The following is a 23,187-nucleotide window of genomic DNA, read 5'->3' as shown; positions in this document are numbered from 1 at the left end:
GTTCCGTGCATCTCCAAGGCTTTTACCCAAGCCTTAATCTTGTAACCACTTTTCCTTCCTGGTTGGAATTTTCCTTATTCCAGGTTGTAGCTGTTGTATCTTGTCCAGCCCCTGTATGCCTCTGGGAGGATCCTGGCCCTACCCCCTCCCATGACTGAGGTAACTGCAGCCAGCAGTAAAATTTCTCAGCTTTCTATTATGGGTGAACAAACTGTTCTCTCCACCATGCGTCCTCCTTACCCTCTCCTTGACTTGCTCTACTATTTTCACCGTGGAATGTGAAATTGGAGGTGGTATTCCCCATCTACCCCAGGCGGCCAGAACTGCCCCCTTTGCTGGCTCCAGAGCCTGCTCTTGGGGCCAGGGTGTGCTGGCTCGTGTTCAGCTTCCGCAAGGCTGTTCCCCAAGCCCAGGTGTTGCTTCAGAGGCTCCAGGTGTTATTGCACATAAACTGCCCCTCAAGGGCAAAGGAAGAAATACCCCCTTACAGGGGAGCGAGACCAAAGCTGGGTTGCTGAGGGCAGTGGACCAAGGCAGACAAGGCCCCTGCCTGCACTGGAGGTGCTCGGAGCTGGAGAGAGGGCAAGAGTTAGATTTTTCTACCTGAAGGGGCTGTATGCTCAACTTCTGGCAGGAAATTCACTGTTATGGTATGTATGTATGTCTCATGGCAATGAACGAGCTAGATGCTTAGTTCTAATAGTCACTTAACTCTGTGAGTACCAAAGCAACCAGCCGAAGGCTGAACAGGGCTTTATTTTCTGTAGTAGATGATGTAAAATCTGCAGCTGTTTCACAGCACCTTGTCACAGCTAGCACTCCCCCTTCAGCTGAGGGCTTTATTACATTCATTGATTGCAAAAAAGCCTTTTTGTTCATTCTGGAGGGCCAGTGACCCTGACTTTACCCTCTCTTTGTTCCTCAGCTGGACAAGCTTAAGTGTTGTCGCATAAACAAGTCAGACTCAGTTAATCAAATCAAACTTTATTCTCATTATTTCCTGTACCAACATTATGATGTTCTTAGCTGAACAACCAATACATGTATACAGCTTAAGCAGCTGCAAATGGAAAAACTACTGCTTCCATCACCTTCAAGAGAGAAACACATTTGGAGAGTTTATTTCAGCCACCAGTTTCTTGCTGTAGGTTCAGTTCAAAATACCATGCTTCTCCTGAAGCTTCAACTTTTATATTAAAAACTGCAACCCTGAGCTTTAAAAAATGAAAGCAAAGACAAATCTAAGAAATAGATTGAAGTATTCCACTGACATGGAATCAGTCCTCACCTTTTCCTAACTCTTAGAAACATGTACAAATATACTATTTGTGACGTACACCCGGCTCCACTGCAAGGAGCAGGAGGTAGTGAGCTGCTTTCATCCCTGCCTAAAGCTTTTTCCTGTTTCTGGGACCTGAAAGGGAAGCTGTAACATGCAAAACTGAGCTCTTCCAGCTGCGGGTGTTGTCAGTCCTTGCTGTGACAAGCTCCTAATCCAGGATTGTGATGGGTCGCAGAGCTCTGCCCGCGTACCCCGCAGGGATGGGCTGCCACTCCGAGCCGGCAGACACCAGCCCCCCGTCCAACTCCAGGCCTGAAGTGTGGTGCTGAGACCTGCTCTGGTTCTCCCAGGATAGGTAGCAGCTGCCTCTTACAGGGCAGAACAGGCTTGTACAAAGAACATCCTACTTAAAGAAGGAAAGTAGCATCTAGAAATAGGTGTTACTGCGTTATTTTGGGTGACACTGACTAACTGCGTAGTTAATCAAGTAACGTGACCGAGCAGGCACGGCCTCCAGGCCTGGAGAGGATAAAAACCATCCACTCAGAGGAGCTTTTTCACAGGAGCTTTTTCCACTCAGCTGAAGACACAGCAAATGGCAGAACTCCAGCCCAAGTAATTACGAGCTAGGCCAGGGAGACCAAGGTGTCAGTTGTCTCTAAGACCTCAGTTCTGGCTTTTTGCTCCTCTTCAGCTTCCTGTCCTTCCAGCACACGGTCTCATTCCTGTCAAGGTGACCCAAACAAGAGCCTGCACAAAGCTACAATGCTGTGCTTAGAGCCAGCAGCTATTTCCAGCAGTCTCCCTTATATTAAGTGTTTAATTCAAGGGTGCTTAGCAGACTCCAGCACTACTTGAAAGGATTTGTAAATGAATAAAATGCTGCACAGACTCCTTAAACCCAGTAACTACATCGTTTTATCTCAAATTCAGGCATCTCTCGGGCTCCAAGTCATACAAGTCCAAGGTAAGGAGTGAACACTTCCTATTTTTATAAGCCCATTCCCTGGGACAGAGTACATGAGTCAGACACCAACTGCCATGACCTTGGAAAAATCAGAGCAGAAGGGAGCTGGAGAAGGGCAGGGGCATGTAGAAGCCAGGCACGCTCGGCAAGATTAGCCAGCACTGCTGTTAGTTTGTGTCAGACACTTGCCCTTACCAACTGGGCAAGCTCAGCACCACAGCGCAGATTTTAGAACGGTGCCGCCTCTTAAAGAAAACACAGCTTACTGCTGCATGTTACATTAAACCCAACAGGTCAACATTAAGTCTTTCTAACTATTACAGGTCAGGAAAATACATTTAGGACACGCAGTGCACCTAGTGCAGAATCTGCAAGATGGAGATTGTTCTGCTGGTTCAATTCGAGCAGCATGTACACGTCTCTCTAAAATCACCTGAATTTAAAAGATTACAAATTTTAAACTGGAGTTGAGTTGGGCCCTGCTCAGACCACGATGTGATCTACAGGGGTTTGGATCGTTTCTTTAAGTGATCCTTAAACAACCATTTGCACTCCATCTGCGAGAAGGTATCAGTAAGAATCTATTTGTTTCATCATCAGCTTCCGGCTGTACTCGTAGGCGAGGAACAGTGCCCCGTTGGCCAGGAATGCACGGATCATAGTTGGCTTTAGTCCAGAATACAAGGCAAGTACCCCTGGAAATTAAATCAGAGCCAGTTTAGCCATTTATTGAGTTGCTCATCTGCAGCAACCCCTGTGCTTTTTCTACCTGTGAAGGACACTGAAACAATGCTGCTGCTTCGAGGGGCACGCAGAGCGCTGAGCTCCCTGGTTGTAGCTCCTACCTGCAGTGTTGCTGGATGTTGCTCGAGGAGCAGCACCTGGAGGTGTACAGGAGTTCAGCCCTAAGCGCTCAGCGATAGAAGCTTATTGCGGGTCTGACAAGGCCTTCAGAGGGGCCACCCCCACCTTGCTCACCCGAGGACACAGTTCACAGCAGCTGTACCACAGCTGGCAAGGGGACAGAAGGACAACGGGGCCGCGTTGGAGCCGTGCCCCAAGTCAGACCCCTGCTCTGACGAGTGTCTCCCCGGGGAAGGGGGCCAGGACTCCTACCTGCTGCCATCTACATTCTCACACCATCTTCTGAAGTGCCTGGCGCAGGCCAGCTCCACCCAGGAGACAGGGGCAGATGCCCCAGGTTGCCAGGCTAGATAGGATTGATTTAGCAAATAGCCCTCAGCCAGCCCTATATTGGCTTCTAGAGGCAAAGAAAAATTCTGTACTGAGCTTAACCGGTTCCTTCAATTTTCACGTGTATGTTTTGGAGCTTCCATTCCTTTATCTGCTTTTAATGGATGCTGAGCTGTTATCGGCTTTAAGTTCATTGTCTCCCAAACCAAGAGGCAAGGCAGATACAGGAGGTCTCGATTTCTAGATTCTAAGCTTTCCAGGCTACATGAAACATCAGTATTTCTGTTTGTGAGAAACAGCTCCTGTCTGTCTCTAACACATTAGCAGTGGACTAGATTTCTTGAGCAGTTTTTGTATTGGAGGGTGGAGATTTCAGCCTGCAGCCCTACAGATTCAGCTGATACACTGCGTACTCACCTTCAGTTCTCACAACAGTTGCAAATGTTCCCATAAAGCCTGTTTGTTTTCCAGCCATTGAAAGAACCTGAATTCTAGATTTGACACAGTCCACAGGATACACAGCAATCCACAGACAACTGCCTCCAAAACCTCCACTTAGTAGCAAAGGAATGGGACCTAAAGTTAAGAAACAAGCTTTTATACACACCACAAAATATCCGCAGCAAGCGTCACAAGATCTCACATACAGAAGTCAAAGAGAACACAGAGGAACCTGCTTATGACAAAAGAAACAGCTCCAGCGCAAACCTTTAGGTTAATTTTAAGCCACTGGTAAGTTGCAAGTCTAACCAGAAGCTCAAAGGTTACAAGGAGTGCCTCTCAGATTTCTGGCCAGGATAAAAAAGCGTAACGTGGAATTCTGTTTTGACTGTATTAAGTAAATTAACTCCATTCCTTCCACACTTGCAATCACTTTCCCAGGCTATCTGTGAAACACTTTAAAGTAACATCAGGGCCACTAATCACAGATACCTGCTTGGTTCTGCAAAGTTACTTTGTGATCAGTCATTTTCCATGATGCAACCTCATTTCACATTAGATGTTGATAAACATTTTGCAACAACAGGGACCAGAATGCATGTAGGGGAAATCCAAACTCCCAGCAAGACAAAGTATTGCTGTTCAGCCTTTCAAGAGGAGACAAGCAATCTTTAGTCTGGCATCTCCTCATCTTTTCAGGTCTAATTTTCCATCTCAGTGTTCTCTTACTATCACTGTGATTACATCTAACGGTCGGCACACGTTTCAGCATACGCGTGAACACACGGTTCAAAAGAATACAGCTAAGGCTAGAATGCTTCAAAAAACAACAAAATCACTCTAAACAGCTGCTGAAGTGAAATAGTTCAGAACTGTGTTACAGCACAGGGTCAGATATTTTAGTAGTTTTGTAGTATCAGTGTTAGCTCACTGTATTTATTCTACGTTTATAATACATCCTGCTCCGTTGGAAAGCGGTCACTTCAAGAATTCAGTACTATATATACACAAAATGCAGACTGCCATATTTTGTGTGCCCACTTTCCTTCATTTTACAACTGCTGTGCATCATCAGTGTATTTTCAGGGAACATATGCCCAACCACCCTTATGACCCCCGTAACAGCATGCTAAAATCCACCAGGCAAAAGAGACACCATACCTAATTCATCTTTTGATCTCCCAGAGGCAAAGAATGTCCGGCTCAGTTCGTACCCTCCAAAGAAGAAGAAATAGCCTGGGACTTCCCGCAGCAAAGTGCTTGACAGGCCACGGTAAAATCCGAGGGGACCATCCTTCTGAATAACACCCTTCACTACTGACCAAACTGTACTGATGGAGAGGTTGATCCAGTTAGTGATGCCTAACAGCCAGCTAACGAGAAGGCTGCAGAACAACAGGCAGCTGCAGCAACAATGAAGGGTTAGACCCATTGTTTAAACGGAACCCAAGTGAGACTTGGAACAAGATCCTGCTGGGAGCCCTGAGCTGGCAGCCAGCTTTACAAGCACCTGAAGGATCTGCAGGCTGCAACCCCCCCCCCCCCCCCCCCCCCGCCACAACTCCCCTCTGGTTAACAGCGCACGGCCAACGTGACACCGAGCCAATACAGGATTGAAAATAAAACAGTACACACAAGAGGGTTTCAGAGACGCTGGGCAGGGGGTATACTTACTTGTGTCCCTGGATTATTTTTCCTGACAGCTGCATTTCATGCATGGCCTGCAGCCGACACTTCACCAGCTCTGTGGGGCAGAGGACAAGGGTGGCGAAGGCAGAGGCGAAGGAGCCTGCAGCAGCGTTCTGCAGATCACTGCAAGAGAGAAACTGCAGAAGGTATCTGGGCACTGACCTTCAGTGTGGTGGAGCCACTGCACCACCAGCCTGCTTCCTGGACCTGTACTCTAAATATCATCAAGAAAAACTGATGCACAGTCTTGGGGGGAAAACAACTCTCAAGAGAAAAGGGCACTTACCTGAGCTAGGGAGATGAGAAACCTGGCTCATCCCATCTTCATACACAGCTCGGATGCATCCTTCAGACACCCAAGAAGATTGACTGCAACCTCTACCTTTTTTGCTGTACTTTAGTGATTGTAACACTAAATATAACTAAATATAGAATAAACACTATCAAATCTTCCCCTCCGTGGCTTTTATAAGCATTTCCATTGAGTTGTTGCACTGGGCAACTTTTGGGTACTAGTCACTTCCTCGAAGAGAAGAGGAGCAATTATCACCTCCTATAGGTGCTGGTGTTTTCAAAGTCACCTTAGCAGCATTAACACAGGTTTTCAGTAGAAGATGCCAGAAATCCCAAAGCAAGGCACAATCACAGTGGACCGCTACCATCTTCCTATGGACGTGCTGCCATGAATGGGACCACGCGAACCAGGCAGTGGAGAGAAACAAAGCACACCACTGAGCAAAGACCGCCCTGTAATCTGCACTGACTCACAACATTCCAAAATCGGGGCTTTCTTTGCGGTGACTTCACACACATCAAAGCCTGGGCTGTTCATCTGCCAGGACTCGGGCGGCTGGTACTCCAGGATCATATTCTCTCCGACACGCTTTAAAGGGGCTCCTACAGACACGGGTGTGTTGGACAGAAGCTGCACAACAGCACAGAACAAGCGAAGCTTCTCTCTTCTCTCAGAACCTGGGGAGGCAGCGCAGCTGGGACTGCCCTTACTGCTGCACAGAAATTCTTTCTGTAGGCAGGAGGTGCCTGCCCCGTGGCCAGGAGTTTTATACACCTGTCGTATCAGAGAGTACAGCTACAGCTTTTCACCTCGCAGAGCATCACGGAACTAAAAGCTGCGACACGAAGCAAAGCTCCTGACATTCAGATACGGCAGTGACAAGATGTCCTGGGTTGAGTGAGTGGTGGAGTTTTTTGGTGGCAGGGGAGGGGGCTATCGGGGCATCCCCCTGTGAGAAGCTTCTCGAAGCTCCCCCAGCTCCACGTCAGCTCCACTTCTGCACCAAAACTGAGCCCATCAGCTGCGCCTCTGCGATAACGTATTTAAGAAGGGACGTGGTGACGGGCAGTGGGACTGGTGAGGAGGAGTTGCTGCAGCTGCATGAACACCAAGGTCAGTGGAGGAACAGAGGAAGAAAGGAGTGGGGAGGTGTGCCTGAGCAGAGACCCCCCTGTATCCTGTGGGGAGACGGCAGGGTGGCCCCCCCCTGCCACCCATGGAGATCTACGGTGGAGCAGACACTGATTTATGGCCTGTTGTTCCTGCTCGCATAATCAAGGTGCTGTGCCCGAAGAAGGCCGGGGTCTCATGGGAAAAGGCAGCCCCGCTGCTGTAATTCAGCGCGGGGAGGATTGCAGCATGCGGGGGAGTCCCACGCCGGAGCAGCTCGGGAAGGGCTGCAGCCGTGGGAGGGAATCCAGTCGGAGGAAGTTAGTGACCCATGACGGAGCAGTGTGGGGAACGCTGCGGCCCGTGGGAGGGACTCATGTCGGAGAAAGTTTGTGGAGGACTGTCTGCTGTGAGAGGGGGACCACGATGGAGCAGGGGGAACAAGTTTTGGACACTCCCCTCACCGAAGCTGAAGGAAGTGGCAGCACTGCCTGCACCCCCCATTCCCTGCCCCTGCGCCGCTGGGGGAGGAGGTAGAGATATCGGGAGCAGAGCTGAGCCCGGGAAGAAGGGAGGGGTGGGGGGAAGGTGTTCTCAAGATGTGGCAATGCTTCTCACTGTCCTACTCTGTTAGGTGTTGTTAGTGTCTGTAATAAATGTATGGTTTTTTTTCCTTCCCCTAACAAGTCTGCCTCTTGCTCGTGATCATAAAAGGGGGATTTTCCCCATCCCAGTCCTATCTTGAACCCCAAGCCTGGCTCTCTGTCCCTTCTCATTGCCGGAGGGGAAGGGAGAGAGAGCTGCTGCATTGTGGTTGGCTGCCAACCAGGCCCAAACCACAACACAAGAACCATCAAAGAAATCAGGAACTGCCCGGAGAGCAGTGACCAAATAATACGCAGTCAATGAGGCCTGGCAACACGGAGTGTGCAACCCTCTTGCAGCACACAAAGCTTGGCATAACAGGGATCTGAAATGCAACCCACTAAAGCTGAAGACAGAGCAAGGCAGAGTTGAAAGTATAGAATGGGGCTGAGCCCTACAGTTATTAAGCTGTGAGCTAGAGCAAGGCAATAAGGTTATACACTGAAGAATTAGGATAAGAAAATAGGGAAGAGGTGCCTTCTAACGGGTGCATAGGATCCTCCCTCCTTCAGGAGAGAAAGAAAAACCAATGCTATCAGACAAAAAGAATTCTGACAGATGTAAAGGACTAGATTTAGCCATAATTCAGGTATTTTCTACTTTTACCTGCTGATATTGAAGTTTGTATGCAAAATTAAACTATACCCACTGTTTAGGCTTTGGTCTTTAATATAGTGAACCTCACCACAGGAGTGGTAAGTCTTGAATGCTCTTCAGGCTGCCTGTCAACTCAAAATGCCTAATTCAATACTTTTCCTGGATGGGAGAGTTTTGATCACACATCACAGGAGCAAGAATCCTCTACTCTTACACTGCTGCTTCTTCTGTAAAAGGCATTTATCTTGTTTTTTCAAAGAAAATAACCTGCTGAAGATGACTAGTCACGTACTGAGGAAGGCAAACTGAGGTGAACAAGGATAATAGCTCTCTCAGTTTAGACTTTGAAATCAGTTTGGTTGGACTAAATGGATATTAAGAGATAAATGGAATTCAGCACTTCTCTCTCCACTTGTTTTCTGACTCATGCATCAGTGGCACGTACTCCTTTAACTGGAAAAACTGTTGTTTTGTAACTGCCCTTGTAACTGTTTTGCAAGGCTTCACTCACTGACCAGGGTATCTCTAAAAACAGGCAGGCTAAGGCAAGCTTATTTCCAAGCCATTTAAAGGTGTGACTGAAAAAGTAACTTAAAGCAAAACCCAACTATTATAGCTCGTTTTGAGAAATCTCAAACATTATAAAATAATGAAGAAGTGAGAAGCAATTGCTTATATATGGGTAAGAAAAATGGTCAGATTCACCTCAGCAGGTGACTTGAAATACGTTCTTCAGGCTAAGACAGTCTGACAGGTTTTTAAACAGCAGAGGCAACTAGGGCAATTATAGTTCTTCGCTTGTCATGCCTGGAGGTGAGCCACCTCATCAGGGTTTCTCCCCTCCCCTACAGCACACTACAAAGGCTTCTTGGCTCTTCTACAATGAGAATGGGTGGGGATGTCCTGGACAGACCACACGGACCCAGGGCACCACCACAGACCTCGTCAAGGCAGTTCTCTCATACATGCACCTTGTCAGACGCCCCCACGATGACCCAGATGAAGAGATCAAGGGAGCAGCACCAAGGGAGAAAGCTTTCAAGTAAACTTAAGTCCTTTATTGTTTTATCCTAGCACAGCCATGCAGTCAGACCATTTGCTCTTTAATTAACCATGTCTTAAACAGCCATCCTGGATCTGAGAAGCACTATTACCTGACCAAGGAAAGAAGGGTCAGGTGTCAGAGGCAATTGCAATTGCTACAAATTCAAATTCTATTCCCATTCTGTATGCTAGCCCAAAAGGTAGGGAACAGCACACCTATGTATACTGTTTGAAAATTTCCCATTCTACCTCCCCTACGCACACACCATAAACACACTGTCTCCATTACTTGAAGAGATGATCCTAGGACCTCTGCAAGTCTGTGGTCTACCTCCCAGGAGGATCACAAAAGATGGTTAAGCAGCAAAGCATACCATTGGTAGGCCCACCTCCTACATTTCAGTGGGTAGGAAGAGATAGGGGGGTCTAAGCTGAGAAAGCAGAAACCCCCTGATTTAAGAAAGCGATGAAGGTGGAAACAGTTCTGTCAGCTGAGGCATCTCAACTGACAAAAAACAGTGAAAGAGAATGCAGGGAGAAAGCAATTAATATCATTTGTCTCTTCATCGCCTCATGTTCCCTCATATCGGGCCTCAGGCTTCAGATACCTCATCCTAACATGTGACAGGAGAACATCTCACTTACTGCCACTTTGAGATTCTTGTCTTGCACTTCGGTAGCTACCCATGTCACGACAGATCTCAAATGCAGAATCACGGCCTCCCCAGCTACTGCCATTTGAAGAGAGACATGAGAGGAAGAACAAAGCTATGAACAAAGTGATTAATAAAAAGCTGAACGTGGTTAACCTTGCATCAATCTTTGGAGTTAGGACAGTATGAGGAATCTTTTACATACTGTGGGGCAGCACAAGGATGGAGAAGGTGCAGCTACTTTCAGTGATGCACAGAAGACATACCTTGAGAAATGTGTAACAGTAAGGCTCACGGAGACTGCTGGACCACTGACAGCTCTAAAGTGATGCAACACCTGGAGAAAAGCCATCCTCGCTAGAAAGAGATTACGATCATTATGCCAGTGCATAAATCCATGACTCGGTCACACCCCGAATACTCTGCACAGCTCTGGTCTCCTAAACTGAAAACCCTGACACATTAGGATTACAAGAGTTTGAGAAAGACAGCGAGGACAGCTAAAGGAACAGCTTCGGAGCGCTCACTGACCAGGAGGGCTGGAATCCTTCCATCTAGGAACAGATTCGGGTGGGCAAGAGGGGCATGGAGCAATGGATAGAGTTCTACAAAATCCCAGGTAGCATGGAAACAGTGGCTAAGCATCAACTGCCTCTTCCAGTTACAGAATTAATGACTATCACCTGCAGAACTCCCTGCCAAAGTGCACTGCAGATGCAAGGAACTTAGAATTCAAGAGGAGACTGGACAAGTGCTTCGAAAGAGATCCAAAGTCACTGACTGGATCATACCAGGACCAAGAAATCCTCTGAACTAAGAATGTAGCCTGGCAGAGGACTCAGAGTAAGTATTCAACACTTCCTTCTCTTACTTCTCATTCTTTAGGCAGCCACTTATTGCCAGTGCAGTAGACAACACACTGTGCAAAATTAGACTTTTGGTCTAACCACCATTACATTCAAGCTTTTGAGACTTAAATAAATGTTTAAAAGTTAGGCAATATTAGAAAAGTGTCTTTTCCCCTTAGTATGCCTCCCTGTAAGAACCACCACTACCTCCCCCGCGAAAAACAGAACCACCTAGGGATCAAGGGACACCAACTCCCAGGTGTTGCAATGCTCAGTCCCTTTGGTAAAAACATTCCGGGTCTTGACTATTCCAGTTAAACGGTGATTATTGAAACCAGCCAGCTGCAGTGACAAGTAGATGGCTCTGCTGTAGTTAGACACCATAACCTAGCACAAAGGTCTACACTCCAAAACTTACTACACTGCACACTGGCAGAGGGGGGGCCTGAGACATTAGTTGCACCCTAACAGCACAGTATTTCCAAGCAGCAGTTGCATGATTTTTTACTTATTTATTTATTTAAAATTATGAAACGGATTTCTATTACTAACCTGAGCTTTGTTTTCCTGTCTACTCCAACAATTCTTCTCACAATTTGTTGGCAAAATCCATAGCACATGAACAGAACGGAGTTCTCCGCAATGTTGGCTACAAGTGCTGGTGTAGTTCCCTTGTAGAAGCCTCGAAGCCCCACTTGCTTATAGGTTTTCACAAAGCAGTCCACAATTCCTTTGTACATGTCGGGGAACGTCTGCATCTTCACCTTTGCAGTATCAAAGGGCTGGCCAGTCACCACACATGCTGTCCCACCTAAACAAGCAGTGGAAGTTAAGAGGGTGGCTGAAGGTTATCACAACTGAAACACCTACACAGAGTCAGCACTATTAGGAAAATCACACAGAAAGCCGAGATCAATTAATTCTCCACAGGAAAAGACAAGTGCACTGATTTTAGCACAATGTCATCAATTGTCAGTGGTGAATTTATTTACCTGAAATAAAAATAAAAAAAGTCAGGCATAAGAGCAGTAAGAGCTTGAGTCTCATTAAACGTTTCTTTACCTTACTAAAAGAAAGCATCTAAACAAAATGGTTCACTTCTATAAATGGTACTGAATTACAGGTCTTGTTCTACACTCAAGTCACTTGTGCTAACGAGTTAAGCAGCGTGTTCCCTCATTAATGCAGTGGTTCAGAAGCCATCTGATTTTACATTCCAGTAACAAAAAAAATGAAAGATTTGTAATCGAGTGAGACAAAGATTACTCTAGGACAAGAGGAACGCTCCCAAGAGTGCTAAAACTAATGAAACATTATAAATTAATAACCAACAACTCAAGCCCTTTACTTCATAACTCCAGATGATTCTTATGTGCATTTATTCCCACATACTAGGAGGAAGTGTCCAATATAAGCTGGAAAAGGGTGAAAGAGCAAAGTTTCTCAATGTGTTATCTTCTCCAACCTGAACTGCAAGGTCAATACCCTGAAAACTTGTGAGATATTGCCAGCAACGTCACCAATAACCACTCTGCCCACAGTGCAGCGTTATTCCACGAGATCTAACTCAATTCAGTAGTCTGCAGAAAGAGCTAATGTTATACTTCTTCAGTACGAAATACCAGTATATGCTGACAGCAATCTATTAGAAGCCAATATCTAAGAGGAAGCACACGACAGGTGCACCTTATACAGGCTTCACAGTTTTGCCTTTTTAGCTAGAGAGGAATCATCCTAAAACAGAAGCTGATCGTTAACCAAAGCACAGCTGACACGCATACACCATAAAGAGAACAAGTTAACAAGATGTTTTTTCATCTACGAAATAGAAGTAATTATCTGTAAACACAGATAAGGTAAAGAAACTGAAATATAAACACATGTGTGAATCTAGTTAAGATTAGGGTTTGTTTTTTTTTTCTTCTAAGTGGGGAGAAGAATAAACAAGTGTTTTTCAATTGATAAGTGTTTTTCAATGGATTTTACTCATGTTACATTGTTGCTCCTCCGCAAAGAGGTACTTCAGGCCTTTAAGAAAAACTGAAGGTCTAGATGCCATAAAACCTCAATTGTATGGATCATTAAAAACTTCAGAGCAAATCACACAAGGAAGCATGAAGAGCTTCTTGCTCTGGGAGCAATAACCAAGGAGAGAAGTAGCTCGCTCCCACTAGTAACATCCGTGTAAACCTCAGATGAAAAACAGAGTTGGAAAGGCTCAGTCAATGGTACCTGCAGGCAAGACAGTCAGATATTAATCTGCAGGACAAATGCTATGTTCCTGTGTAAAGGTAGACCTAAAACATCTACATGTAGTAAAATAATGGCTGTTGGAAGAAGCCCAAGAAAACCAGGAACGGTCTTGGGAATGCAGAGCTGAAAAGCTGGGAGGTGACTATGAACAGCTATCCCAGAAAGAGAAAGGGCTCTCCTTACACTGTCACTGGAGGTGGCACAAGAAGCCCAGTAAACTACAGCAATGAACTTTGTAAGCCTCAAGTTAAAGACCAAGAGTCACTGTTAATATCTAAAACGTTAAAGAAAAAAGTGATTCTTCCAGCCAGCAGTAAATAGTCTAACACAAAGAACAAAACCAAACCAGAAAAACACAAAAGTCAATCCTGCTTGAATGGCTTAGATGTATGTGGTCCTAATAATAACATGGGAACGGTGGAGAGAAGAGTCCTACTTAATCAGAGAAGTGATTAGAGGTTGCTCAGATCCTAGGCAAAGGACTACGACCCACAGGCAGCTAAACGACTTATTTACTCTTGTTCAGCATTTACTTGCCCCAACGTCATTACTTATCAGCTAGTCAAGACTATCTGGAGAGGAAGGGAAAACCAGGTTATGCATTTGCTGGAGGAACTAGCAGTTTGAATAAATACACTTTCTAAAGAGTACTGAGACATATGCAATACAGAAATGAGTACTACCAGTGAACATAGGCAATACAAAGCAAGTGTGTGAAAAGAACATGGAAAATAAATGCTAGAGAAACAGTACGGTATCTATTACAACAGAAGTAGCAATGAAAAAACAATGATTTAGGATTACTGAAGTCATGTTGAAAAAGGTCTCACTGCCTTCATCTTACCTGAAGAAAGAAGAACCATACCAGAGAAGAAAATGGCATAATTAGCTCTAAGCTCTACTGCCAAAATCCAGGCCAACCTCAAGTACATGCCTTGTTAGCCTGAATGTGGGCATGGGACAGTCAAGCAATGGATTTCTAAGCTAATGATAGTTTCCAGCCCTTGTAGTAGCCAAGAGCTTCAGCTCAGAAAGACAACTTCCTAAGCCAGAGCGCTCCACTGCCCTGGGTGTTGACAGCAGCGTTCCTGAGCTGAGGTACAGAGAAAGAAAGCAATCACACCTCCCATTTAAGCACCTGGAAACACCTGCAAAAGGATTAAGAACTGCACAGGTATTAAGCTACTCCTTTGGGAAACAGCAGATATAATAGCTATTCTTTACTGAGGACTCAAAAAACCAAGGAGAATGAACGGACTAACAGAAATGTATTTTGTTCTAAGGCAATGAAACAATAACAGAAACACTTCTCTTTCCTTGCAGGGAAAGAGGGTGTTGTCTAATCAATTAACATCTTTTGGAAAGGCTAACAAAGCAGGTACTCACTGAGCAAAATGTGGAGGCAGATGAAATGCTTTATGAAGGTGCTACATTGGACTCATGTTATCTGTCACCTCTCGCTTCCTCACTGCACTGATGTTAACTCCACTCTGACAAATGACCTCAAATAACTACCCTTGAATGCACTTCGCAGCATGAATACCGTCATATTCACAACATTAACACCATCAGTAAAAGGACTGAGTGCAATAGCTATTGTCTTGGAAAAATACGAAATTGTTTACACTGCTTACAACAGTACATTAGACAAATCTCTCATTTTCTGTATAAACAGCGTCAGCTCAGAAATGTCAAAAAGACCCCCTTTCCCTGGAAGAGTTAAAAAGATTCGTCCCTCAGCCACAGACATTGCCAACACAGTAACGTCAGTGAGACAATGCAACTCTTTCCACATTTGTGACTGTCACAACTGGTCCAGCAAAACTTCATAGCACAGACTATATTGAAGTGGAAGTTACTGAAGTGAATTCACCATCGTCAGTCCTACGACTGAGCTTCCCAGCTTTTAAAGATTCACATTGGGATGTTGTCCGAGCTAATAACCCTCCAGACAGCCTCTTGCCTATTTCAATTAGAGAGGGTTCCTGTGACAAAAGCAGGACCTCAGTCGCATACATTGAGTTAATTCCAAAATTACTTGTGACTGATTCTTAAACTCATGTAAGCATGAGAACTAATTCTGAAACTTAAATCTCCTTCTGGAAAATTATTAGTCTGAAATAAGGGCTACACCTTCACTGCATGGCAGGGGTTTCCCCAGGGAGGAGTGATAGTGATGCAGTTACAACACTAGCTGAGGTCAGCCGCTTCACCTTCATGTCCTTGAAATACAGAAGGCTTTCTATAGCAACGGGAAACTGCTTTTACATCTGTTAAAGGTATTAAAACTGTCCCTCAGAAGTTCTGTGCAATTAAGTTGTATCCAGCATTACCTGCAGCTCCTGCTGTGAGGTCAATAGCAGCCTGAATAGCAGAGTTGATCCTCATGCTTCACACCTGTTTATCAGTTACTTCAGACTGAAGTCTACCCTTTCCTGGCAGGTGTCAAGAGACTTGTCTCCTAAGGGAAGAGAAAGATGAAGCATACATGATTTACAACAACTGACAGGCAAAAGCATCTCGTGATTGCTTTCACTTCCACTCTTCCATGTAGCTTGTTCTACACCAGAACAGAAAATGCCTGTCCCCAAGACCGAGATGTAACCTATTTGTATTTTGGCTGACTGGTTTTGCTGCATCAGGCAAGTCCTCTGGAGTATCAGTGCCTAGCTTCATACTGGTTGGGCTTTCCAGCTTCTTGTCTCACCGGATCTCTCAAATGAAAGCAAAGAGTACCTCCAGGGAAAAGCGTTGTTACCTTTTTATTGGTTATAGAAGCATAGCGTCCATAGGTGTCTAAGGCTAGCTGGCAGGAACGTGTCCCCCCGACTCAGCTCCCCACCTATAAAGCAAAACAGAGAATTGCTGTCCTCATGGCAAACAGCAGCTAAGAAAACTGCACTCATTATGACAAAGGTACATTAGGTATTCCTATGCGGCTCTCAGAAGCTATCAGTAGAAAGGGAATGAACACGAACACCTAGAATTGCGTCTGGCTGTCATGTTCCCAGTGCAAGCTCCCCCCACACCAGATTATTATAAATAAGAATTACACCCCTCATCTCTCAGGAAGGGAGCTGGGAAGCAGAAACACAAAGGCGACGCTTTCAAATAAAGCATTCAAATTAAGTCAGTTCTCAAGTGTGCAGTAAGGTATTTTCACTAGGTGAGCAGTTAAAACAAGCTTGCTTATCTGGAATAAAATCACTGAGCCAAAGAGCTCCCACTGTTTCAGAGCCATGTTGCTGAGTGAGACACTTGGCTGACAGTGCTGTCAAAAAAGTTGCACGAGTCTTAAAAAACAATGAATACACTCATGAATCAGCCTCTCACTGACTTCTAAGCCTGGCTTCCAGCACAGTGTATCAGTAAACAGAACGCTCTTCACTCTTCTACCTACTGTAATACGTCTTCTGAAGCCTGTTGCCTCCCAAAATAGATTTTAGAATAACATCAATGGGAACAAAATTTCCAGTAGGCTACATTGAAAGAATAATTAAAAAACCAAATTGTGTGAACCACGTCCCTTGTACAACTTTTACATTAGAAGCACAGACACTTGCATATAAGCAAGGCTTTAAGAAAGCCTGTCTCTAAGCAGATTTATTATTCTCAAAGCTTAAAAAAAACCCCAGTAGGTCAAACGCTGTCACTCAGTAACTTCACGTGTCCAATCTGCTTAAGATGTGTTGCATGAATCTGAATGTAATGGGTTTTTAAAAAAAAAATAAATCCCTACTCTTGTAATAAATGGCATTAATACATGCTGTTTCCGAGTTGTGGTTATGGATTTGAACTGTTTCACTACCAACAGCATGGCATGCTAGGTGTTATTTCACAACAGAGGCTCCAACAGCAAGTCACACTTCATTATCCTATAGATCTCGTTAGTGTTCACACAGCACTCCGCAGTTTTGCTTCTGACTTAGGAGGAAGAAAACAACAGATCAGAGAGACGGCCTCTGAATGAGGGGAATTACTAGAGAGCAACAATTGCCTGCATTCAGTAAAACCTGCACTGCTTGCATCATGCTGAGATCTTATCGACTTGTGCCAGTCCCCAGTGGGAGCACATGCCAAATCACCCACAGATATCCACTGAAAGGCTGGCAGCAGATGGAAAACCAGAAATGCCTATAAAAATATGGAAGTTTTAGGAGCCAAGGAAGTTTAGCTTCCTGATCCATCAGAGCACACTGCCGCTTTCAGAAGGTTTAAGGCATAGTCAACGCTCCGGTATTCTCTATGCACATACCTTTCCTCCTATTTCTTTTTTTCCCCATTTGTAATCGCACTAGCAGATTAAAAACTGCTTGTAGATACAACGAGGCAACAGCCGCTCTTACTCCAGAGCAAACCCCAGCCTCACACCTGGAAACACAGCAGCACTGGCCTAACAGGTCCCGCAGCCCCCCCCCCCCGTTATTCTCCGCCGATGCCGCCCCCACCACGCGGAGCCCCCACACCCCCCAGGCAGCACGGCTCCCGCCGGCAGCCGCCCAAGGGCAGGCCGCGGCCCCGCGCCCCAGGCCCGCGCCGGGCCGGGCACCGCGCCCGCGGCCTCGGCACGGAGCGGCTCCCTTTCTTCCGCCGGCGACCCCCGCGGGGCGGCTCTCCCGAGGAGAAGCCCCCCGTTAACCCCACACCCACCCCGTTTGGGCCCGGAAAAGCCCCGGCCTGCCTTCGGCGGGGCGGCGAGGGGAGATGGCCGCCGCTTCCCCGCGCGCCGCTCAGCCCGCCGCCGCCTCCCGCCTCAGGCCCCGGACCGCTCCGGAGCCAGCACTCACCACGGCCCGGCCCGGCCCGGCCCGGTACGGTACGGTACGGTACGGTACGGCCCGGCACACCGCCCGCCCGGGCGGGCAGCCCCGCCGCCGCCCCTATATAGGCGGCCGAGGGAGGCGGCGCGGCCGCGGGGAATACGCGGGGGCCGGGGAGGCGGTGGGCGGGCGGTGGGGCCTGGCCGAGGCCGCGGCCTGAGGGGGTGCCGGGCGGCCTGAGGGGTCCCCACAAATGCCGGCCCCCGGTAGCTGTCTGTTTCTAGAGAGGGTTTTATTTAGGAGTTAAATAGCCTGAAATAACAACAGTTTGTGCCCGCGGGCGAACCGCCGCAGAGCTGCCGTACCTCCCGAGGCGGGTCCAGCCGCCACAGTCGGGCTGGAGCGGGATTTTTGCCTCCTGCGAGTTTGCAGTGTTCGACAGTTTTTTAAAATGTCATTCAAGCAATGGAGGAGAAGGAAAATTAACCCGGGGCCACTTTTTTTTTTTTTTTTTTTTTTTTTTTTTTTGGTAGAATATGACTGAATAATAGTTATGTAAAACAAAAGTGACTATTCTCCTTTTCCCAAAATACAAAAATTCCCACTGAGTTTAGCATATGTGTTAGAGCAGTAAGCCGTACAAGTTTGGAGCTATCTTGTACTTCAAGATACAGCAGTCTACAATCATCTGTCTAAAGTTATAAAGATATACCTGACATCTTGGATGATGACTAAAAGAAAAAAATTTTCTTCTGCCTCTTTAGTTGAATTGAATAGTCAAATAATTGTGGACATACAAATAAAAAAAGTACTCCTGTTCTGCCATATGCTAAACCCTCTAGCTTTACTAATGCATACACAACAGTGACCTGTAGCACGTTAAACTGGACATGGACAGACATTCGCAAGCAGTTTGCTGCAAATCAACAAGTGACTTCTAAATTTAGGGAGATTCTCTCTCAGTTTAGGAGGTCACTTGTTAATCTCTGTAATCCTAGCTTTTGGGGGAATATGAAGTGGCATATAGTGGTTTAAACCACTGTGATGAGGTTTTGTTTTGTTTTGTTTTGTTTTGTTTTTCTTTTGATTAGCAATTAACTGAAGTGCTTGTAATAACGTTCATCAGAAGCAGTGCCCAGTTAGTTGAAAGCAGTAGGACACTGTACAGCCTGTGGGAATGTAAAGGAGCAGTAGCTATAATGTGTGTCAGTGACCAGTAATACTAGAGATACTCTGCCAGACCAGGCAGCGTCTCTGGGCAGTGCTGTACGCCTGCAAACCCTGCTGAGCTGCACATGTGTTTGTGAGGATCTGAACATGCAGACCTACATATTTGAGTGTAGATCCACGGTGTTTTCCCCCAGATAGAACTGACGGCTCCTACTTTCAAAGCTCACACCAAGGAAAAAGCATTATAAATATCAGAAAATTAGATGTACATTTTTTCCTGTCACTTTTAATTAATTGTAGGGTTCAGATATGATTTCTCTATATGGTTATTTTCTTGAAACATTCCTTTTAAATGGCTTGGGGCTACTCTTCAAATTATGGCAATTGTCAAGGAAGAGCAAACTAGGTTATAAATGGTTTTAGAAATAATACATTGAATTGTAAATGACTTTATTGCTTTAATTTAGAAATATTTGCTGAGTCTGTGGTAACCAGTTAGTGATTGTGAGTTAGTTGTGCATCTCAGATGACCTGAAATACTTAGAGATTACTGTTTAGTAGCAAAGAATTTTGACCTGCGTGCTGACTTCTTTTTTAGCAGACTGCAGCGCTGTTGGAAGATCCAGTTGGTGGAGAACACCTAACCCCTAACGCGGTGAAGCTGGAGACTAGTGTTAAACTGCATGCTGCCTGTGGTTGCCATTTGCCAGCTGAAACATCAGGCCTTGAGTGTTTCAGGATGCTTCTTCACAACCATGTTCCTCGGGCAGACTACCAGGCCTGATCTGCTCTTCTTTGGACCCCGTGCAAAAGATGGAGATGGTGAGAGGACTTGAAATGTTGCCTGGGGGATTTTATAGCTGTGAAGTGCAGCACTACAATGAGTATATTGCCACCCCATGGCTATTTCTGCTACCTGCACCCATGTTTACTAAGCTGAACTGTACTTTTTGTGCCTGCACCGTGCTGGTGTGGAGGTCCTAATGGACAGTTTGTTTGCAGCTTAACTTCAAGCTTCCCCTCAAAGGATTCAGTCAGGACAGAAGTGGGACACGTGTGCCGAGAGCTTGGCTTGCAAGTGCTTTGCAGGAACATGGAAGTGCTTTCTGGGACTGAAGGGATCCGGCCTCGGGGATGGGTGATTGGCTCGGGGACATGGTGGCCCTCTGTGTGACAGGAGGGGCACAGCCCCTCTGGAGCAGAGTGTTTCGGCACTGGAGGGATGGGTAACTTCTGGGAGCTGAAAAGCTGGTAGGGGGACGCCATGGAATCTTGTCTGACACAGGAGAGGAAAGGGTTTCCTTGCAACGTGCATTCCTTTCCATCCTGCAGGATACCGGCAGTCCAAGCCTGTCTCCTGGGCCCATCATTTCCAGCCAACTACAGGCAAACAGCTTGCTCCCTGAAAGCCAGCTTGCCTTTCCTACTTCTTAGAGAAATCCTCACTGCCCAGGAGAATGAACGTCAGTTCTTCACAGCTATCGTCCCAGAATAGCAGCCAGAGCTGCAGAAAGGAGACCATGAAAACTCACCCAGCACCTCGCAGTGGATGTTGTCCAGACTGTTTGGAGAGGTGGGCCAAGCAGTACAGCACCACATGGAGGTTGTACACGGAGGAAAATTAAGATGGCTTCTGCATGTAAAGCCTTACGCAGGTGATAGTGATTTGGGTACTGATGTACTGCTGTCAACTGCAAGTGGTAGGACAGTGTAGGCTGCACTCAGTTGAAGTGAAGGTTCAGGTGGCAGCTTTGAACTATATGTTTCAGAAAGATGTTTGGCCCTAACCTAATGCAAAATAGACTCCCCAAGTCAGAGGTGAGGAGCCTCAGCACTAGACATTTCAGTCTGCTGGTCTGTTTCTGTTGCACCAAATTAATTACTAGTGTAGACGGTCCCACCACCTTGAGAATTCTCAAACTTCCTGGACTGTAGCATCTTCCTAGTAAGCATGGACATTGAAGACCTTACTACAAATCCATCTGGAAGCACAGCAATGAGGGACAGTGCAAGTCTGAGGGAAAAAAAGAAAAAGCTCATGTTCTTGCTATAGGAATCATTCTGAGAGAGAGAAGAGACTACCTGCAGCTGCTATTTTATCACCTGGTATTTGCTTGCTGTGACTTTAAAACAGTGGAGAAAATTCAGGTAAACGGTGCAGCTGGGCAGTGCAGGATGCATTGCTGTGTGAAAAGGCAGCTGAAGATCACCAAAATAATTTGGAGCAGCTTTGATGACACAAACATTACTGTGAGTACTGATTCCAACAGGAGTGAAAACATCAGAGGTGTTCAGCTGTGTTCAAGGATTGTGTTGATATGGTCTGATTTACAGCAGAGTAAACCAGCTGCAGAGATAGGTCTTCAGAGGAAGATTTCTTTGCGGTGGAAGAATTATACTTCCAGGTTCTGTTTTCTATGCTTTGACTGCATAATAAATATTTTTTTCTTAGTTTGCTTAATATTCTTGATAACTACCAGTTGCTGTGGAGCCACGAACCTTTTCTGCCTGTTAGCCAACTGCAAATAATTGTCCTTAAAATCTCATGCAAAAAGAGCAACCCAAAAGACCAACACGCAGAGCTGAAAACAGTATGTTTCTTGGAGATTTTGGTAAGACTTGAATCTGTTTTTTTAATGACTAATCATTCAGGCATGCAGTGGATTTATGGAGACTTAGTTACTGAATGTCAGCCAAACTCTGGGAATTGTTTTGGTACATTGCCTCAGGCAGGGCAATGTGGTGCTACCAGGCAGCAGCTCACAGGAAAGGGTTGTGATGCAAAAGAGTGGATTTTTAGGAGCAAAAGCAATTTGTTAGTGAAGTTGCCTAGATTGAAAGATCCATGTGGGGGAAATATGGGACACTTGTATATCATAGGTAAAAAAGTCACTTGGAAATTGCTATTGCACGTAATAGGGAAAAAATACCTGAGAGGACAAAAAGCACAGGCAGGTCAGAGTTTGAGGAAATTGTCCAATAGCAGCTGTTCCCAGCTCATTGAATTTTTGTTTTCAGTTTGGTTTCAGACTGATTTGAGCCAGACCCACTATTTTCCTCCCATTTCTGGTAAATCTGAAGTTCCTCTGATCCTTTTCAGCTAGATCGGGGTTCTCGTTAGCACTTGTGCTCACAGCAGGATGCCGTTCTCCTCAGCAACAGCTAAAGGCCTCCAGGCAGGTCCACTGTATGTGTCTGCCCCCAGGCTGGACATCCCAAAACCGTAATGGGCATATCATGGAGCAGACTGGGGAACCACCAGATTTCCTCTCTTTGATACTTGTAAGCCCAGTTATTCTTTAGTTGTGGACATATTCCGTCCAGAAAAAGAAAGTTGTCTCTTTTTTCCCTTCCTTTGCTGGCCTGTGCTTCCTACGTGATCCCTCTGAGCTGCGGTTGACATCTACTACCCGGCTGGGAGGGGAAGCACGGGTGAAAAAGCACAGCACCCGAGCTGGACGCAGAGAGGGGCCCCGCACTCCTCCCTGGGTGCCTGTGCTCGCTCTGAAAACAGCGAGAAGCGAGGCAGTAGCAGGCGCTGGGTGCCGAGACACTCCCGTGGAACCAGCCGTGCACTGAAAGCGCAGTATGGGCTGAAATCTGTGGCCCAGTGTTTTATACTTAATGTTTCCAGTACCACAAGCTTTAGAGAAAGGTGAGAGGTGCTTGAATTATCTGGCTATAAAGGAAGTTACTTTTAAATTTCTTAAAGCAACGTATGCTTTGAAATACAAGATTGTCAGTCTTGCACTGTGTTGGAAGAGTAATTTTGCTCTTCAGATAGAACGACAGCACAGTTCTGGGTGCTGCTACCTGTTTCAGTTGTCCCCTGTATTGCTGACAAGGGTTTAAAAAAAAAAAAAAAAAAAAGACTCTTTTGAGAACTCAAATCTGCGGAGTTGATTAAATCTATTTCTTAAGTATCAAGAAATAGGTAGTTAATGCTTAGGAAACTGGCCTGGGTGAGCCACCCTCCTGCAGGAGCAGGCCCGGTGTCCCCAAGGCAGAGCTAATTTAGTGAGTATTCAGTGATGGAAATAATGAGAACCACCTGACTTGCCACATGAACTTTTAATAAACACAGATATTTTTGTTTCCTCCACGAAATCATTAGAGGGAAGTGCTTTGGGACCCCAACTGAAACCCATGTGGGTTTCCAGTGTCCTCCAACCATTCAGCGCCGTCCCAAGACTTGGTTTACGTGCCTGCAAGTCCTGGCAGCAGCCGAAAATCTGTCAG

At 46.0% G+C, this 23,187-nt stretch overlaps 1 protein-coding gene and 1 long non-coding RNA gene across 3 annotated transcripts; one reads left to right on the top strand and one right to left on the bottom strand.

Moving 5' to 3' along the window:
• Positions 1-2,716: 2,716 nt before the first annotated feature.
• On the bottom strand, positions 2,717-17,934 carry SLC25A15 (solute carrier family 25 member 15). 2 transcript variants are annotated; one of them, XM_042806077.1, is made up of 8 exons: positions 17,806-17,934; positions 15,777-15,860; positions 15,352-15,479; positions 11,318-11,576; positions 5,559-5,696; positions 5,046-5,215; positions 3,861-4,019; positions 2,717-2,944 (listed from the first exon to the last, which is right to left on the bottom strand). In XM_042806077.1, the coding sequence occupies exons 3-8, from the start codon at positions 15,404-15,406 to the stop codon at positions 2,820-2,822; spliced, it is 906 nt and encodes a 301-aa protein (XP_042662011.1). In that variant the 5' UTR covers positions 15,407-15,479; positions 15,777-15,860; positions 17,806-17,934; the 3' UTR covers positions 2,717-2,819. The 2 variants fall into 2 exon arrangements, with proteins under 2 accessions (XP_042662011.1, XP_042662012.1); XM_042806078.1 differs by lacking the exon at positions 17,806-17,934 and adding an exon at positions 17,669-17,749.
• LOC122154735 lies at positions 17,740-21,529 on the top strand. Its single transcript, XR_006166788.1, has 3 exons — positions 17,740-17,829; positions 19,547-19,770; positions 20,281-21,529. It is a non-coding gene; the product is annotated as an uncharacterized LOC122154735 (long non-coding RNA).
• Positions 21,530-23,187: the final 1,658 nt, after the last annotated feature.

The sequence above is a fragment of the Tyto alba genome, unplaced genomic scaffold, assembly GCF_018691265.1.
Source record: "Tyto alba isolate M040663 unplaced genomic scaffold, T.alba_DEE_v4.0 Super-Scaffold_45, whole genome shotgun sequence".
In the NCBI taxonomy this organism is placed as follows: Eukaryota; Metazoa; Chordata; class Aves; order Strigiformes; family Tytonidae; genus Tyto; species Tyto alba.
Note: the sequence above shows the minus strand (reverse complement) of the source record. Positions and strands in the feature narration are given on the sequence as shown.

Bases quoted from the DNA above. Each gene is read 5' to 3' on its own strand.
- SLC25A15 (XM_042806077.1), bottom strand. From the start codon at position 15,406: ATGAGGATCAACTCTGCTATTCAGGCTGCTATTGACCTCACAGCAGGA. The intron at 5,697-11,317 runs GTTAGTAATAGA...TCTCTCTTGCAG, and splicing joins GACAGGAAAACAAAGCTCAG to TGATCTGCAGAACGCTGCTG. The intron at 4,020-5,045 runs GTATGGTGTCTC...TCTTAACTTTAG, and splicing joins GAGATCAAAAGATGAATTAG to GTCCCATTCCTTTGCTACTA.